This window comes from Vicia villosa, linkage group LG1, assembly GCF_029867415.1.
Source record: "Vicia villosa cultivar HV-30 ecotype Madison, WI linkage group LG1, Vvil1.0, whole genome shotgun sequence".
Lineage (NCBI taxonomy): Eukaryota > Viridiplantae > Streptophyta > Magnoliopsida > Fabales > Fabaceae > Vicia > Vicia villosa.
Window position 1 is genome coordinate 63,761,501 of NC_081180.1, and position 18,708 is coordinate 63,780,208.

Here is an 18,708-nt window from a genome sequence, read left to right on the forward strand (position 1 = left end):
TCCTTTGTCAATGTCAGAGAGGAAAGTCATATTAAAGAAGATGAAGGTCAGGAGGGGCGGGATGGCAGTCACAAGTTAGAGAAGTAGTTGCCTGACTCGCTAAATCGAGAAAAGGAGACCCATAAGCGATGCGAGAATCATATAGGTGACTAAAATTTCGACCCTGAAGCCTACGCTTGACTAGCTCAATTTTTTCTAAGACAACAAAGTAGAAGTCTGTAAAGTAAATGACCCTTATTAACTTGAAGGTGAGCACCTCAATTGACTTGGAGAACGAGAGACCATCTGGCGCCGGATAGGCCATTTCTCATTAGGGACCATATTCTTCGGTCCCTTCTGAAAGTGAGAAGGCACACTCTCTTTGGGATAAGTATTTGGACGATGTTGGTTTTGTTTACAACCATCTCAATCTCATGAGCAATCTACTAAAAGAGAGGAAGATAAATGTGAAGAGGTTGTTGAATATGGTTGAATCTTATCGTCTAAGGGGTGTTATTCTAGAGAGATAAATGTTTGAAGAATATGATCATGTCGAGAATGAGGCAAGGACACTGAAGTATGACTGAGGAAAAATGAAGGAGATTTTTGACCAAACAAAACTCTTTTTGACTATGCTAACAATTTTTTTTCCTTTTTGGAAAAGGGTCGCAAAAACGCTCGCTGTTCCCTAAAGAGCTAGAGGAGGAGCAAAAAGAGAAAGAAGAAATCTACCAAAAATCGGGGGGGGGGGGATATCTATAATGGGCAAGAAGCGAGATATTGGCTTTGATTAAGATGGTCGAGGCTGATGCTATTGCGAAATGCTCAACATAAGCCAACTTGGATGCTTCTCGGGTAAAAAGTGTTCTCACTTCCAATAAACCATTTGGGAGAGCAAAAGAAAAGATGCATTGGTTGTATATTAACTCAAATTTAAGCAAAATTTATTTCTTCAAAGGTATCCGAGATGAGAAAATGGTGGAGGAGGAAGACGAGCCTCCCTCTAAGGACAAGGAAGCAACCATCTCATACCAAGAGGTCGTTCAGATCAAAGATGACAAATTTGAGTATATTCCTAATGAGGGCGAGCCTACAGTACCAAAAAATTAAACTCTATCTTGTGTCTTTTTTTTTGAATTCTTATGTAATCATTCCCTTTTAAAGGTCTTACACTTAATGAAGTTTATAATTTTAATGAACTATACATAAAGTCTTGTTTTCCACTTTGACTCCAGCGAGCCTTAAGGATTTATCGGTAAGCCTCAAAGTTTTTGGTGATATACCCTTGAATATGATGACACCCCTTAGGGTGTCACAGTTCATTGGATCTTTCTCTTTCATGCGTTGATCAACCCAAGTTTATCCTGGAATTTGAAGTCATTCAACAAGTCATAAATATCATAGGGGAGATTCGAAGTTAGAGATTTTGTTAGAATTTTTAAGGGAATGAGAATTCCCCAAAAGTTATACCTTCCTCAAAAGGATCTCGTCGCCATATAACTTCTACTGGTAGCATGGCATAGACACTATACACCATTTTGAAAAGCATTTTTTTGACGGAGAAATGAGGCATCGTTTGATACGACCATAAAACCCGTGGCTCTCAATGACAATATTCTTAACCATAGTTATATCAAAATATGGGGGAGATATAAATAAAATGGGGGTGGAAAATTAATAATAAATCAGAAAATCATTATACCTTGTATAATTGTTCAGACCATAGGCCCTTCGATTCTTCGAGCTTCTTTTTTAATTATGTAGAGGATTACTTTGTTAGCGGACTCAGCTTGCCCATTGACTCTGGGGTGTCAATTGAGATGAATTTTGTTTGTATTCCAAGCTGATGGAAGAACTTGACCATAGTGGAGTTGGTGAACAGAGTGTTGTTATCTAAGATGATGCACTTAGGTAGCTCAAACCTGTGAATGATTTGTTTCTAAAAGAAGCGTCCCACTCTGTTCTCTATAATCCATTTGGTGAAATAGTCCACAACCATAAGTTGGAAATTTAGTTGTCTTGACACTAAGAGAAAATTACCTAGGATGTCCACGCCCCATTCATAGAACGAACCCAGAAAAGTTAGGGCATGCAGAACCTTAGTTGGGGCATGATGCAAGTTTGAGTGTCACCGGAATTTATAACATTTATTGACATACTAGATACTTTTTTACATCATGCTTGGCCAATAATTATTGGCCCTTAGAAGCTTGTGTTCCAAGGTCGTCCCTCCGATATGACTCCCACCAACACCTTCGTGTACCTTCATCAATACCTGGAATATTTCACTTTCACCTCTGAATCTCAGCATTGGCGTAACCTTTCCTATCTTGTAGAATTTATCTACTCTCACGATGTACTTCATTGCTATCTTCTTATCTTTTTTACTTCGTCCTCTTATAGAGGTAATTTTTTCGTTTATGAAGTATTGCATTAGAGCTTTAATCCATCTAATGGTGTTGAGGATGTCTATGGCGTTGATGACTTTAATTTCTATGTTGGGGGAGAAAAATGTTTTTTCTACGACCATCTTGTTATGGTCAGATTTTTGGTGCTAGAGAGTTAAGACAAGATATCATTCATGGAGTTCTCTTCACTAGGCGCATGGGTCACTTCGAGAAAGTTGAAGTAGTTCACTAACTCTTGGATTTTGTTCAAATACTTAACGAGATGTGTTTGTTTTGTTTGGCAATGTCCACTGACTTGACTGGAAGCTAATTGAGAATAACTCTTGGTTTGGAGGTTGTACGTTCCTAATTCTTTAGATAGGGTCATACACGCGATCAATAATTCATACTACTCTTGACTTTTTTTAAGATTTGAATTCAAACCTCAATGAATGCTCTATGAGGATGCCTCCCAAGCCTTCCAATATAATTAAATCCATTCCCTTTTAGATTGGACGCTCTTTCCATTGGCACTATATACAAACATAAGAGTCATCATCACCTGCTAAGGAGCTGAACTCGAATCGAAAGTCGAAAAGTACTTGGGATGTTATATTACCTGTAGGGAGGGAGTATATATCATATACCAATAACTCTATAGACCATTTAACCATTCTATGTTCTAACTATTGTTTCTTTAGCACTTGGAGAATTGGGTAGTTGGTGTTGGTGATTTTAGTATCATCAATGTATTTTGGTAGTAATGTGATTTACTATAGGTCAATGCAATTATGCGTTAAGTTTGAAACGAGTTAGGGTAGTGCGGAGTGCACGCTCGTCGAGCCAAACGTGTAATTGAATACGAATAATAGAAACGGGGTTCCAAGGGGCGTGGCACTTGGCGGGGTATGGGGCAGCGCCCTGTCGGGGTCTAAGGGGCAGAGCCCCTGGCGGGGTGCGGGGCAGCGCCCTGCCGGGGTCCAAGGGGCAGCGCCCCTGGCTGGGGACCCGCTGACCTGGCAGGGTGCGGGGCAGCGCCCCGTTCGAAAAATTTGTTTGAATAGTTGTACCCTTTCCCAACAGACATGACCGTTCTTTTCCGAAAAGGTGTGTCTGTTCGTTTTCTGTTATTGGTCTCCTATATAAGGAGTCATTTGGCCTCGTTTTTGGCATACGAAAATATACTTCCTCTCTACATTCTGATCTGTTCTTTATTGTCAGAAAACAGATTGCTCTTCGAGAATTATCCCCGCAAAGATTTCGTGAACCCAGACAAGAATAGGGTCGAAATACTTTGTTCAGAAAGTGAACGAACACGATTCTTCGAAGATATCCAGGATTATCATACCGAATTTCTGACAGTTGGTTTTTATAACGATCATGTGTCCTTGGAAGTAAGGTCTCATCTTCCACGAAGTTATCACCACAGCTAGCGCCAAACTTTAAATTTTATGATATCTCAACTTTTTCCTCTTGAATACTTTTCTCACGAACTAAACTGGTTTTTCTTCACATTACAATTTCTTAACTGGTAATAAGCTCATGAAGTTGTTGGTCAATAACAAGTACAATAATAAGGGTGCCCCCTCTTTTTAGTGGGTTAATATCAAAGGTGTCACCAAGTTTTTAACTTAAGAAAGGTGAAGAAATGAAACACTTTGTCTCCATCGCATGAGAGGAAGCGTGAGAGAGAAACTAGGTGACATGTTAGTTGTTCGAACTCTTTGATTGTGTTTGGGCTCCTCATATCTATTATGGCTTGACATTTGTCTGGATGAACTCTTATTTATCTTTTCTTCAGCACAAAACCTAAGAGTGTCTATGCTTGGACCCCAAATGAATATTTAGTTGGGTTCATGCACATGTTGTACTTCGTGGCAAAGCTTAAGATATCTTCTAAGTTGTCGCAGTGGTTTTCCTCATCATGATTTTTCACGACCATGTTTTCTATGTAGACCTTAAGGTTTCTTTCTATTTGGTTCGAAAACATCGCGTCCATCAATCTCCGGTAGGTAGCGTCAGAATTCTTGAGACCAAAAGGCATCACTTTGTAGTAGTAATTACATTTGTTTGTCATGAAGGAAGTTTTGGGGGCGTCTAAATGATCCATCTGGATCTGATTGACTTGAATATGAATCCATGAAACTCAACATCTTGTAGCCTGAGAAACTATCGACCATCTTATCAATATTGGACATAGATTAATGATCTTAAAGACATGCTAGATTGAGGTCGGTGAACTCCACACTCATCCTCCACTATCCTGACAACTTCTTCACTGTCATGATGTTAGCCACCCATGCACGACATTTGATTTCTCTCTTAAATCTTTCCTCTCTTAACTTTTTCACCTACTTGTCAATGACCGTCCTTCTCTTTTCTCATATTTTGCACTTCTTTTGGATTATTGGTTTGGCTGAGGCGTCAAGAGCGAGGCGATGATACAAGAACTTATCTATCTGAGTAAGGCTATGTACAATGGTTTGCATATTCAACACCCTCTTTTTTTCACTTTTTATTCTCCACATCATCTTCTCTTTCTTCCACATAATAATTCAACACTCATTTAATTTTTACTCAATCATAATGGTTTTGTTTAATAAAATTCAACATCCAATCCCACCATTTTGAACAATCACAACAACCAATAAAATTTTGCAAAGTAATATATGTGGGCCCACACTTTCTCATTCAACATGTTGAATGTTTTCAACACATATTAATCCACATCACTTTCAACTATTTATTCAACACCTCATTGCACCTATTCAACAATTGAATAACTTTTTCAACACCCCATTGTAAATGGTCTAAGGTGACAAACTCTTTTTCTTCATCTTCTGACAGGGAGTTGCCAAGCCGATTTGGACTTCTTTCAGATATTTTTGTTTTCTTGATACAATTTATTATTTTTGTTTTAAAGTATTATTAACATATAAATTTGAATTAAAAAGTTTAACACTTAAAAAACAAAAGAAAATAGTTGAAAACTTTAAACCAATTTCAAAAAATATTTAATAAATTAACTTTATCATTGTTTTCAAAATAAATAACTGAAATCAATTATAGAATATGATTTTGCACATCAAAAAATTCAAAATGATAAATTTGATGAAGAATATAATATTTTTAATTAAATATTTTATAAATATCTTCTTTTTTTTTTTAATTTACCTCAGGCCTCAACATTTGATGGACCGATATTAGGGGTGTTCAAAACTGAACCGGCCCAGTAAAAAACTGTAAAATCGAAATCGTAAAAAACTGCATTTGGTTCGAATGTGTTTGAGTCATTTTTAACAGAACCGCACAATTCAGTTTGATTTGCAGTTTGTATTTTACAAACCAATTCAAACTGCATTGTTGCAAAATCATACTACCCAATATATATATATATATATATATATATATATATATATATATATATATATATATATATATATATATATATATATATATATATATATATATATATATATATATATATATATTTCTTTGATATTTTAGTGAAATCAACTATGTGTATATTTTATCATATTCTTTGTATGATATTTATTTTAATTTATATATTATAAAAAAATCAAATATTATTCCTTTATAAATACTATTTTGACAAAATATATCGTATTCTTTGTATAATATTTATTTACACGAATGCAATTTCATGTATATCATTCTTTAGACCTAACATAAAATTGTAAGACGCATTTTTATGAATCAAATTATAAATTTATTTTGACAATTATAATTTTTTTTTATGATAATGTAGGAATTATTAAACACAAGATTATATTTTTCTCTATATGTATGTATGGCTCAATAATCTTTTTTATTTATTTTAAAAATCGAACTAACCTAAACCACATTAGTTTAATTTGATTTGGTTCAGTTTTATTTTTAAAAGCTAACCGAACCAAACCGAAATGCACGTTTTTTTCTCTTTTGATTCGAATAATTTTTAGCGTTAAAACCATTAAAACTGTACGGCGAACACCCCTAGCCGGCATTGGTCGTGGAGACCTTCAGATGTTTGCTTGATGAGAATTGACATCCTCAACCGGATATACAGTTGCTTGCACAAATTGATGAGGTATCAAATAAAGGAGCGTGTACAAATGTATACAATCACGCACAAGGATATATTCTATAAAGTAAAATTCTAAATCATTGAGTTCATTACAAGATATTCTATAAAGTAGACATGGCAATAAAACCCAGACCCACGGGTACCTACCCGAACCCGCCCCGAAGTTGACGGGGAAAACCCGCTTTGACTGGGTTTGGGTTATCCCCGATTAGAAAACATGGGGATGGGTCGGGTAACGGGGACACTAGTACCCACCCCGAACCCATCCCCGAACCCGCCCCGTTTATTTCAATATGTATATTATTATTTATATTTCATAATTTATATTATTTATATGTGGCTAATGTTTTAATAATTTGATTTGTATTTATTATTTTAAATATTTGAAATATATGTATGAATTTTTTTGAGATTGTTTTATTTTGTTATTTATAATGTAATTTGATTTTTGAAAAAGTTAATATTTTTATTTAAAAAATTGATTTTACTAAATAGATGGTGGCGGGGCGGTGATACCCGAACCCAACCCGAACCCGTTAAGGACGGGTTTGGGTTTTAATTCCCCATCCCCGTTTGGGTTTGGGGCGGGTAACGGGGATTGATTGGGGATTCGGGTTTGGGTTTGGGGGAGGTAAAAACCGTCCCCGACCCGCCCCGTTGCCATGCCTACTATAAAGTAATAAAGTATTTAGCATCTCACACAATAATGAATAAGTTAACTTCAGCCTCTTCTATTTTAAGATTGGGAAGGCTAGGCTTGAAATGTTCCCAACATTCAGCAGTCTCTTGGTCACATATTAAATACTTTAAACTCTCAAGTTTTGTGTCTGACCATGGCAATGTTGAAACACCAGTCATGTGAAGCTCTTTTAGATTATGCAAGTTTCCAATTTCTTCTGGTAAAGTGTGAAGGCTTGCGCAACCTGATATATCAAGAAAATGTAGCTCATGAAGATTTCCAATTGAAGCTGGTATCTCCCACATCTCAGCGCAAGAACTTAGTCTCAAAACTTTCAAATTCTTGAGGTTTCCAATTTCTTGCGGCGGTGCAAGAAAGTTTATGCACCTTGTGATACTGAGCTTCTTGAGGGAAGTGATAAAACAAAGCCCAACAGGAAGTGTTACTAAATCTTTGCAATAATCAATACATAATTCTTCGAGATTTGGGAGAATTTCCGAAACTGAAATGGTGTCAGGTTGAAAATCATGTCTTGTTTTGCAATTGTAAAGGGACAACTTTCGCAGACTCTTCAATGTGCAAAGGGGAGGAACTGAAACCTGTTGCAATCTGATTATTCTAAGATTGGGTAGACAACCAAGTATATCAAAATTGCCTAGTTCAGCAAAGCGGAAACCATTGTAATTGGTAACTAACAAGACTTTTAGTTTAGTCATTTTCCTAATGCACTCTGGAAAGATATACTTATCGGTATGAAGATTCATGATCAGAACCTCAACTTGTTCAACTTTCACAAAATTGCTCCAATCTGGTCTCAACATTTTGTCTGCAAGAACATTACATATGGTGTCAAGAGTGAATATAATGAGTATGTGTGTGTGCTCGCGCAAATATGTATGTAATTTTAGAGCAGAACAGTTAACTGACCAGTTGATATGGACAACATGCGAGAAATGGAATTTTGCTGGTTCTGTTGATCCCAACTGTTATCATTAATGTCAAAAATCAACCTTTCCCTTTGTTCATATGGTTTCTTTCTGGCTTGAATAAGAGCTATCTCCTTAAGAAGGTCATGTTGAGTAAGGAAATGGTGGTTGTAGTAATTGTCAACGTGACTTGTCACTTTCCTGATTAAGGAGCAAATGTTATAAATTTATACAATCCTAAAATATCTTCTTAATATTAGCATTTTCGGTTTCTTGATCTCCCCGATTCTTATAGAAGCTGCACAGACAACAATATTTAACAGAATGAAAATAAAAAGCTGATTAATGTACCTTGCAACTACAAGATTAGCCAAATGCATGTTGTCTAACTCATGAACAAAGTTCATTCCATCTATGCTGTCGTCGTCTAGGTCATTCAGTTCTGTCCACATGTCAATGAGGGCAGAAACAGGTATATTTTTGTCTTGAAAAAATAATCCAAGGTCCATGAAGCAATCCTTAATGATGGGATTATTTTCCAATGTATCTTCCAAATACTTTTGCAGGTAATTAAGTAAATCAGGATTAGAATATGCAATAGAATGACCTTTGGACAACAACTTCACCTTTTTTTGCCACACCGCAATAGGTTGCCTGCGGAGTGATCCACCGACCAATTTAAGGGCCAGCGGAGAGCCCCAGCAACTGTTTGCTACCTGTAAATGAAATGAATGCAAGCACTTTTGAGATTTTGATGATATTGAAATCTTGCTGCAACTTCAGTGTAAGTAAACTACCAACACTACCTCTTACAAACCTGTTGTACATGTTCTTCATCAGGAGCATAAGTTCCTTTTTCTCCATCATTCGGTAACGCAAAGTGATGGAAAAGAGTAACTGCATCATCAATGCTAAGTGGCTTTAAGGATAATGTTTTAAACCGTGGGAACACGACTCTAGAAGTTATCAAAATTTTACAATTTGGAACCTGAACCTGTAACGTCTCAACAAAGGATTCTAAGCCTAGGCAAACATTATCAAGAACCAACATCACTGGACAACTTTCCCCAATTTTGTTGATCAAACTACTCAACTGTTTAACCGCATCCTCATTGTCTACGGTGCAAGGCTCATTATACCCACAATGTTGGAACAAATTCTGCACAATGCTCTTCAAATTCGGAGTTTTTGACAAGAAGAATATATTTTTTCCAAATAGCCCTAGTCAAAGAAAACAAACAAAGATTCTTAAATATCATGTTCAGTGTCATTTTCAAAAAGCACTTACACACATTCGAACATCAAACATAAGAAATACAAGTAGTAAAAGTGACACGCCTTCAACCGAGATTTTTATGTGTTACCTCTTACTTGATGATCCCAGCATAGCAATGTAGCGAACGTGGTCTTCCCGGATCCAGCCAAACCAGTTAACACACGTACAGACCCGTCTTTACTGAGCAGCCAATTCTTCAAGTGATTCAAAGGAAAATCCAACCCTACAGTGAAATGAGGTTTTGATGGAGGATCACAAGACCTGTTGAATTGTCTCCCCTTGATATCTGTAACTATAGACAGTGTCTCCCTAACATCCCTTGCCATAGTAATTGGGGTAACAAGGGTAATGGATCTAGCAATTTTCTCTTCCTCATCATGAAGCTCTCCTTGATAACAAGGTAAACAACAACACTTCCACCAAGGGACGTTGGAGTGTTTGTTAACTGATTCTTTCCCTTGTTCAATTTCTTCTAGTAGCCTCTTTGTTTCATCATTTGGACGATCCATTTTCTCGTCCAACTGTTTAATTTCTTCGGCTCCTGGCATGATGCGATGCACAAGAGAGTCGAGGTTTTTACGTGTTTTTCTGAAATTCATAGCTTTGGATATCTGGTCTGTGATTGGCTTACTCCCTTCTTGAAGCACTGCCCCAAGAACAGCTCCTTCAACCAACCCTCCTGCCATCAATCAACACTTGTTGATGAAGAAACTTCACAATGAAACTCCAGAAATATGAGCAAAATGCTTTCAAGTTTCAATAAACTAGTTCTATCTATGGTGATGCAAATTTTATTTTTTTCCTATAAATATATAAAGACATATACTTAATTGTTAAGAAAAAAAGAATAAAGAAGTGTGAAAGGTTGAAACATGGTCAGTCAACTGATCAACTGTTGTGAACTTTTTGTGAGAATATTTTTGTCAGCGTGTGGTTCAATTGAAAGTTATGTTACTCAAGTCATTGGACTAAAATGTGGAGAGTGTTCATAGTTGGGAAGGTTCCAATTTAAAACAAATTCATGGATTCTGTCAGAGTTAATATGTACAGAAAATGGTGGGTGGAACAATATAAAATAAATTAAAGTATTAATCATAACCGTTACTTGGTAGTTATGACTTTATGAGCTTGGAATTATTTATTAAAAAAAATAGTCATGCAATTAGGAAATGTTCATATGGTCATATTATTCGTATAACCAATTCAGAACTAACTTATAACAATTTATTATAACCTAATAATCGATTTTGGACCGTCTCTAAGACCCATGACAAAAGACCCAATAACAAACTCCAAGTAGAAAGACAAATAGATATACCTTCACTCTGATTATAAGTAAACAATTTTACCCAAATCAATCAGACAATCGTCCATACAGTTCGCAGCATCACACACATACGGTTTCACATTCATGGATCATAGATAAAGAATTATCAAATCTTCATATAGATATAAATATTAGTAATAATATTTATACTGGATTGATCCATCATAAAAATATTACATAGAATGTTATGCAAGTGTCATAAGTTATTCTCAAGGTGATACTGATGTAGACCGCCCTTCGACCTGAAACCCCTATCAACCCTAGATGTGAAGTCGAGTACTTTATTGCCAATCAAACGTTGTCCGTAACAGAATGACCATAGAGATGGTTGATGGGTACTCCACAAATCATATTGAGGAATATGAGTGACCTAGATAGAATTTGCCATCCTACGTAACATGATATATGTTGAAGGGTTCAATATTGAATTGGATAAGAGTCGCACGGTTTATGTCTTGTGTTCAATATAGACATGAGAGAAAAATGGTAATTGAACACACAAATATTATCATGAAAATGTTTTGTCAAATCATGTCATTTTCGTAACTTTGGTAGGAATGTTGTGTAGCTATATTTCACTCACTATTTATTATATTAAATATGTTATTTAGTATAATTACCAACTTCATGAGAATCTACAGAGTCACACACCTAAAGACAGATTAATGAGAGATATAACGAATAAATGAAATATGAAATATTGTAAGGTACGATGTACTTAATAGAATTACGAAACATCGTAAGATACTGTGCATTTTAGTGAATTGTAGAACACCATAAGGAACGTTGCACTTAAATGGAATATGAAATATTGTAGGGTACCATGCATTTAAGTGAAATCCATCACACCATAAGGTAAGGTGCACTTAAGTGTACTTTTTCAACTTGTAGTCTGCACAAACAGTTCTATAAATAGAATCCTTGTGTAGAAGCTTTCACACTTAATGAAATTCGGTTTTGAAACCTAGTCTCTCTCTTTATATATATATATATATATATATATATATATATATATATATAAATAATCTGGAAAGCACGCTGGACGGTCGCTTAGCGGACTCTTCTGCATAATTTTGCTTATTCAGTTCCAAAACTGCGCAATCGAAGTCGTTCCTTCGACACTTTATTCCTCGAGGCTCCGATATGCATGAATACCTATAAAAGCAAAGGGAAAACTATTAACCGGTACATAAAACAGATGAAAACTAAAGTGTGTGAATATATACACAAAAGTGGGGATTGTATGACAAAAACCATAAGAAAAGGATCAATAAGTGTCATAAATACATACTCAAAATAACGACATTTTGGCACTTATCAGTATTCCTATGATTAAAGTGCCATAGAAATCATCTAAAGAATATTGTGTTGCCAAGCAGCCTAGGAAGCCTTCAACAATGAATTTCCTATTAAGCCAAAGCAAAAGAAACTAGAGATTATTCATTCAGATGTCTGTAGACCATTTGATGTAAAATTAATATGATGTAACTTCTACTTTCTAAGCTTCATATATGAATTCAGTAGATATATGTGGATTTACTCGGAGCAAATAAAAAATGAAGTATTCACCTAGTTCAAGAGATTTAAGCCATTAGTTCAAAAACAAGTTGAGTGTAGTATCAAGAGATTAAGCGTTGATGGTGGAGGTGAATACACTTCAGTAGTCATGTAATTGGAAGGGTCCATAGGGGGCGTGGTGGAGGTATGTGTTTCGCCTGTCGTCCCTTTTATGGTTAGAGCACCCAGACGATCTTCTTTAGATACGTCACCCATATTTCGTCCATATCGCATGAACATGGGGATTGTGTTTTGTCCACAACGACGTAGAAAGAGTCGTGGGAGTTAACCACACTCCCAAAATATCAGGGAATCAACTATCCATTCCCTATGAGGTTTCTATTTCCAAATAGGCCTTGGATTCACACCCAATGTGGATATAAATACATCAACATCATAATCGAGAAGTAATATAACTCGAATACAAAAATATACTCATACAAAGCTTTTCATCCATGCGTAAGCTTGCTCTTAACCTCGCAACAAACCTTAAAGCCTATGACATCCCTAAATCACTAGGGGTTGTCATGCAATTGTAATTTTAAAATGTAGAATTGGCTCCCACCGCGGGGCCCTGGTAAAACTAACTAGGATTCCCAACTTCATTGTTACTTACTATTTCTTTCACCATCTTCTCACGAGGATGTTCGAGCAAAGTTCTCAGAAAACAGTCATATTTTTAACATGTATCCCTACACTAGAACATAATTTCATATTCTCATCCTTATGTGAGCTATCTCTCAACCTCACACATACCTTAAATCCTATGATAACCCTTAATCACCAGGGGTTGTAACGTATTTGTACTTTATCGAGTACAACTTTCACTGAGTTCATGCATTTCTATGAGAAATAAAATATCGAGAATGAATTTATATCACCCTATGAATCATAGAACAATGTTATTCCTAAGAGGAAGAACATAAGTATACTAAATATGGCTACAAGTATGTCTAAATCAAAGCAAATGCCAAATAAATTTTAGGGTGTAACAGTTATAACCAATGTGAATATTATCGATATGTGTCTAATAAATAAGTAGATGTATATATGACTTCTAGACTATATTTATGCCAAGTGTTGTCCACTTTAGACTATTTGAATCACGTTGCTTCAAACATGTACTTGACCAATTAAGAAGAAAACTTGATGATATAAGCCAACCTATGATTCTCATAGACTATCACTTAACATGTGCATATAAACTATTTTCACCAAATGAAAATATGGTGATAATAAGTAGAGTTGTGCAATTTGATGGAATTAAAAGCTGGAACTAGTATAAAATTTCATAGTACATATCACTGTATAATGGTAAAAATTGAGATAACATTAGAACTGTGCTACAAGAAGATCAATTAGAAGAGGTTGCACAAGAACAAGAGGTGAGAAGATAAACCAAAGCAAAAACTCATTCACTAAGATTAACTGATTATGAAAGATTTCTTGATCAAGCAGTGGATAAGGAAAGTGATATTATAGAAGAAGCTATGATGGGTGAATCAAAACTATCTAACCTGAACCAAACATTGAAAGATGTAAACTGATTTGAAGCTATGAAAGAGAGGCTCAAGGAAACTGAGAAGAAGAAAAAAACTTTCGAGCTGATAAATATGTCAAATAAAAATGCTATAGACGTGAAATGGATCTACAAGTAAAACCTCATACCAAATGGTGAAATATATAAGTATAAAGCAAAGCTAGTTGCAAAAGGTTTCCTTCAAAGTTCGACATTGATTTCAATAAAGTGTATGCACCAATTGCAAAACTTGAAACCATCAAAATAATGGTTTCGATTCCAGCATGCAAAGCATAGAAAATGAACCAATTAGATGTAAAGTCTGCCCTTTTTAATGGACCTCTAGAAGAAGTCTATGTCAAACAACCACCGAGATTTAAAATTAAAAGGCAAGAATAGAACGTGTAGAGACTAGGAAAATCTAAGTATGGATTAAAATATTCCCCTATATCCTAGAACAAGAGAATTGAAAGCCTCGTTATCAAATTGGGATTCACTAATATGGAGTGTATGTAAAGGGTAAGTGAGTAGAATCAAATTATTTTGTGCTTATATGTAGATGAACTGTTGATTAAAGCAACAAATGAAGATGAAAATAAGGCTCAAAACTAGTATGATGCATGAGTTTGAAATATTAGAATTAGAGAATCTTTCCTATTTCATGAGAATGGAGTTTATGAGCACAAGAAATGAAATTTTCTTTCATTAAAAGAAATATGCAGAAGACGATCTAAAGAGATTTAAAATGAGAAATTGCAATCCTTCCATCACTCTTATGGAGATTGGTATAAATCTAAGCAAAGATATAAATGATGAGTTTGTAGATGCAACTCCATACATGTAAATCATTGGCTCACTCACATATTTGTACAACAAACAAACAAAATGTAGTACAAACTACAGTATCATACAATAATGAATAAGTTAACTTCAGCCTCTTCTATTTTTAGATTGGGAAGGCTAGGCTTGAAATGTTCCCAACATTCAGCAGTCTCTTGGTCACATATTAAATACTTTAAACTCTCAAGTTTTGTGACTGACCACGGCAATGTTGAAAAACCAGTCATGTGAAGCTCTTTTAGATTATGCATGTCTCCAAATTCTTCTGGTAAAGTCTGAAGGCTTGCGCAACCTGATATATCAAGAAAATGTAGCTCGTGAAGATTTCCAATTGAAGCTGGTATCTCCCCCAACTCAGCGCAAGAACTAAGTCTTAATACTTTCAAATTCTCGAGGTTTCCAATTTCTTGCGGCAGTGCAAGAAAGTTTATGCACCTTGTGATACTGAGCTTCTTGAGGGATGTAATATAACAAAGCCCAACAGGAAGTGTTACTAAATCTTTGCAATAATCAATACACAATTCTTCCAGATTTGGGAGTACTTCTGAAATTGAAATGGCGTCACTTTGAAAATCATGTCTTGTTTTGCAATTGTAAAGGGACAACTTTCGCAGACTATTCAATTTGCAAAGGGAAGGAACTGAAACCTGTTGCAATCTGATTATTCTAAGATTGGGTAGACAACCAAGTATCTCAAAATTGTCAAGTTCAGCAAAGCGGAAACCATTATAATTGGTGATGATCAATACTTTCAGTTTAGTCATGTCCTTTATGCACTCTGGTAAGGTATACTTATCAGTATGAAGATTCAAAATCAGAACCTCAATTTGTTCGACTTTCACAATATTGCTCCAATCTGCGGTCAGCATTTTGTCTGCAAGAGCATTACATATGGTGTCAAGAGTGAAAATAATGTGTGTGTATGCAATTTAGAGCAGAGCGATTAACTGACCAGTTGATATGGACAATATGCGAGCAATGGTATTTTGCTGGTTTTGTTGATCCCAACTATTTTCATTAATGTCGAAAATCAACCTTTCCCTTTGTCCATATGGTTTTTTTCTGGCTTGAATAACTGCTATCTCCTTAAGAAGGTCATATTGAGTAAGGAAATGGTGGTTGTAGTAATTGTCGACGTGACTGGTCACTTTCCTGGTTGATGAGCAAATGTTATAACTATATATTATGCAGCCCTAAAATATCTTTATACTAAAAATTTTGGTTTTTTGATCTCCATGACTGTTATAAAAGCTGAACAATCAACAATAATTAAAAGAATGAAAATAAGTAGTTGATTTATATACCTTGCAACTACAATATCAGCCAAATTCATGTTATCTAGCTCATGAACAAAGTTCATTCCATCTATGTTGTCGTCGTCTAGATCGTTCAGTTCTGTCCACATGTCAATGAGGGCGGCAACAGGTATTTTTTTCTCTTCAAAAAATAATCCAAGGTCCATAAAGCACTCCTTGATGATGGGATTATTTTCCAATGCATCCTCCAAATTTTGTTGCAGGGGATTAAGCAAATTAGGATTAGAATAAGCAATGGAATGACCTTTGGATAACATCTTCACCATTTTTTTCCATACCGCAACAGGTTGCCCGCAAAGTGATCCACCTGTCAATATGAGGGCCTCTGGAGAACCCCAGCAACTGTTTGCTACCTGCAATTGAGAGCAAGCACTATTGAGGTTTTGATCATATTGAGATCTTGCTACAATTTCAGTGTAAGTAAACCATAAACACTTTCTTTCATTATAACGAATGGGACATATATAACTAACCTGTTGTATATATTCTTCGTCCGGAACATAAGCTCCTCTTTTTCCATCATCTGGTAGTGCAAAGCGGCGGAAAAGGGTAACCGCATCATCAATGCTAAGTGGACTTACGAACAACTTTTCAAATCGTGGAAACACAACTCTAGAAATTATCAAAATTTTACAAAGTGGAACCTGAACTTGTAATGACTCAACAAAGGATTCTAAGCCTGGGCAAACATTATCAAGAACCAACATCACTGGACAACTTTCCCCAATTTTCTTCAGCAAGCTACTCAATTGTTTCACGGCATCCCCGTCGTTTATGAGGAAAGGCTCATCATGTCCACAATGTTGAAACAAATTCTTCACAATGTTCTCCGCATTCGGAGTATTCGACAAGAAGAATATATTTTTTCTAAATTTAACTAGTCAAAACAAACAAACAATCAGGAATCTTAAATACCATGTTTCTTGCCATTTGCAAAAAGACTTGTCATTATGAATGAATGAATGAATAAGGTTTTGAAAAAGTTATCAAGTCCAAAGTGATAACATGGTTATCAAATTGAAATCACATCAGCTATACTTAATCATGATTTTCGGTAAATATCAAATATCGCAACACAACCACAGGAGTTTAAGAATGAGGTTGGTTAGTCAGCTAGTCAAGAGTTATTTATAAAGCACTAACACATACCGGAGCATCAAACACAACACTGATACGTAAACACAAGTAGTAAAAGTGACACACTTTCAATCGAGAGTTATATATGTTACCTCTAACTTGATCATCCCAACATAGCAAAGTAGCTAAAGTGGTTTTCCCGGATCTAGGCAAACCAGTTAACAGACGTACAGACCCGTCTTTACTGAGCACCCAATTCTTCAAATGATTCAAAAGAAAATCCAACCCAACAGTGTGATCAGGTTTAACAGGAGGATCACACACCTTGTTGAATTGCCTCCCCTTATCATTGACTAAGGAGTTTGCCCTTTTAACATCCACGGCCGTACTAATTGCGATAACAAGGGTAATGGATCTAACAATTTTCTCTTCCAAAGCTTGAAGCTTTCCTTGGTAAAAAGGTAGAAAACAAAATTTCCACCAAGGGACTTTGGAGTATTTGTTAACTAACTCCTTCGCTTGTTTCAGTTCTTGTATTAGCCTCTCTGGTTCTCCGTTTGCAGGATCTGATTCCTCGTCTAACAGTTTAATTTCTTCAGCATATGGCATGAGACGATCCACAATAGAGTCTAGGTTTTTGCGTGTGGTTTTGAAATTCAAAGCTTTGGATATCTGGTTTGTGATTGGTTTTGCTCCTTCTTGAACCACTGCACCAAGAAGAGCCCCTTCCACCAACCCTGCCATAACTGGATGAAAATGAAATCAACACTTGTTGATGAAGAAAATTTTGATTTCTCTAGGGTTTTTCATTCTTACTTTGAAGCTCAATAAAAGCAATATAACATGAGAAGGTTGGTTCCAGGAAAATTCATGTCAACGCATATAGTGAAAGATTAAAAATAAATTTCAACATATAGTACAAAATAATTCATATTTGTTACAAAAGTCAATGCTATTTCATTACTATATGAAAAATTGCAAATTTTAGTGAAATTTATTGATACTAAAAAGACGGATTTTTCTAGTGCAATTAATTCAAAATAAAAAACAGAAGAATGATAAGCGACCTTGTTCGTTCGACGGAGCTGTTTTCTGAACCTGAAGATGATTTGCTTTGTTGGACATTAATCATGGTGTCTTGTGCAATGCACTGTTTCAGCACTGCATTTAACATTGTTATTATGCTTCTGTTTTTGGAAACAGAATTGAGTTTCAGATTGCAAAACTAGGGATTTGAAATAAATTGGACAATAGCTTCCGCAATTGGAGTAATTTTCTTTGATTTAGAGTTCAGTAATGAACAGTTTTCCTTGTCATGGTGTCACACTTCCTTCTATATTTCACTGAGATATTTTAAAAAATATTTTTTTAAAGTGAATTTTATAAATGGGTCATGCTATCGAGTGCCACAAGACACTCTTTAAGCATTTCATATAAAGAAAATATTCCTTAAATAAATAATTTATTTCAATTTTCAATGGATTGAATACAAGTAATTTCAACCCAACAAACTTTGTTATTTATTAAAAAAGCTAATTATTTCCATTTCCAAAACATTAAATACAAGTATTACTTACCTCTTTAAACTCTTAACAAGTGTCTCCGGGGCACTCGTTAGCATTTCCCTTTATAAATTAACAATAATGGAACATGTCACGATATTATCCTTTTAATTCAAATTTTATTTATACGAATTGATGCCCTTTTATATAATTGGCCAAATGATCTTGTATTGTCC

The 18,708-nt window shown here is 35.4% G+C and overlaps 2 protein-coding genes across 3 annotated transcripts; both read right to left on the reverse strand.

The window, feature by feature from the left end:
* Nucleotides 1-6,585: 6,585 nt before the first annotated feature.
* Nucleotides 6,586-11,616, reverse strand: LOC131639662 (probable disease resistance protein At5g66900). 2 transcript variants are annotated; one of them, XM_058910149.1, is made up of 6 exons: nucleotides 11,484-11,616; nucleotides 9,423-10,013; nucleotides 8,876-9,279; nucleotides 8,410-8,774; nucleotides 8,060-8,259; nucleotides 6,586-7,958 (listed from the first exon to the last, which is right to left on the reverse strand). In XM_058910149.1, the coding sequence occupies exons 1-6, from the start codon at nucleotides 11,488-11,490 to the stop codon at nucleotides 7,150-7,152; spliced, it is 2,376 nt and encodes a 791-aa protein (XP_058766132.1). In that variant the 5' UTR covers nucleotides 11,491-11,616; the 3' UTR covers nucleotides 6,586-7,149. The 2 variants fall into 2 exon arrangements, with proteins under 2 accessions (XP_058766132.1, XP_058766127.1); XM_058910144.1 differs by lacking the exon at nucleotides 11,484-11,616 and having other exon boundaries at nucleotides 9,423-10,260.
* A 2,805-nt stretch (nucleotides 11,617-14,421) lies between these two features.
* LOC131639652 (probable disease resistance protein At5g66900) lies at nucleotides 14,422-18,274 on the reverse strand. Its single transcript, XM_058910135.1, has 6 exons — nucleotides 18,038-18,274; nucleotides 17,123-17,716; nucleotides 16,367-16,770; nucleotides 15,882-16,246; nucleotides 15,530-15,729; nucleotides 14,422-15,451 (listed from the first exon to the last, which is right to left on the reverse strand). The coding sequence occupies exons 1-6, from the start codon at nucleotides 18,093-18,095 to the stop codon at nucleotides 14,643-14,645; spliced, it is 2,430 nt and encodes an 809-aa protein (XP_058766118.1). The 5' UTR covers nucleotides 18,096-18,274; the 3' UTR covers nucleotides 14,422-14,642.
* Nucleotides 18,275-18,708: the final 434 nt, after the last annotated feature.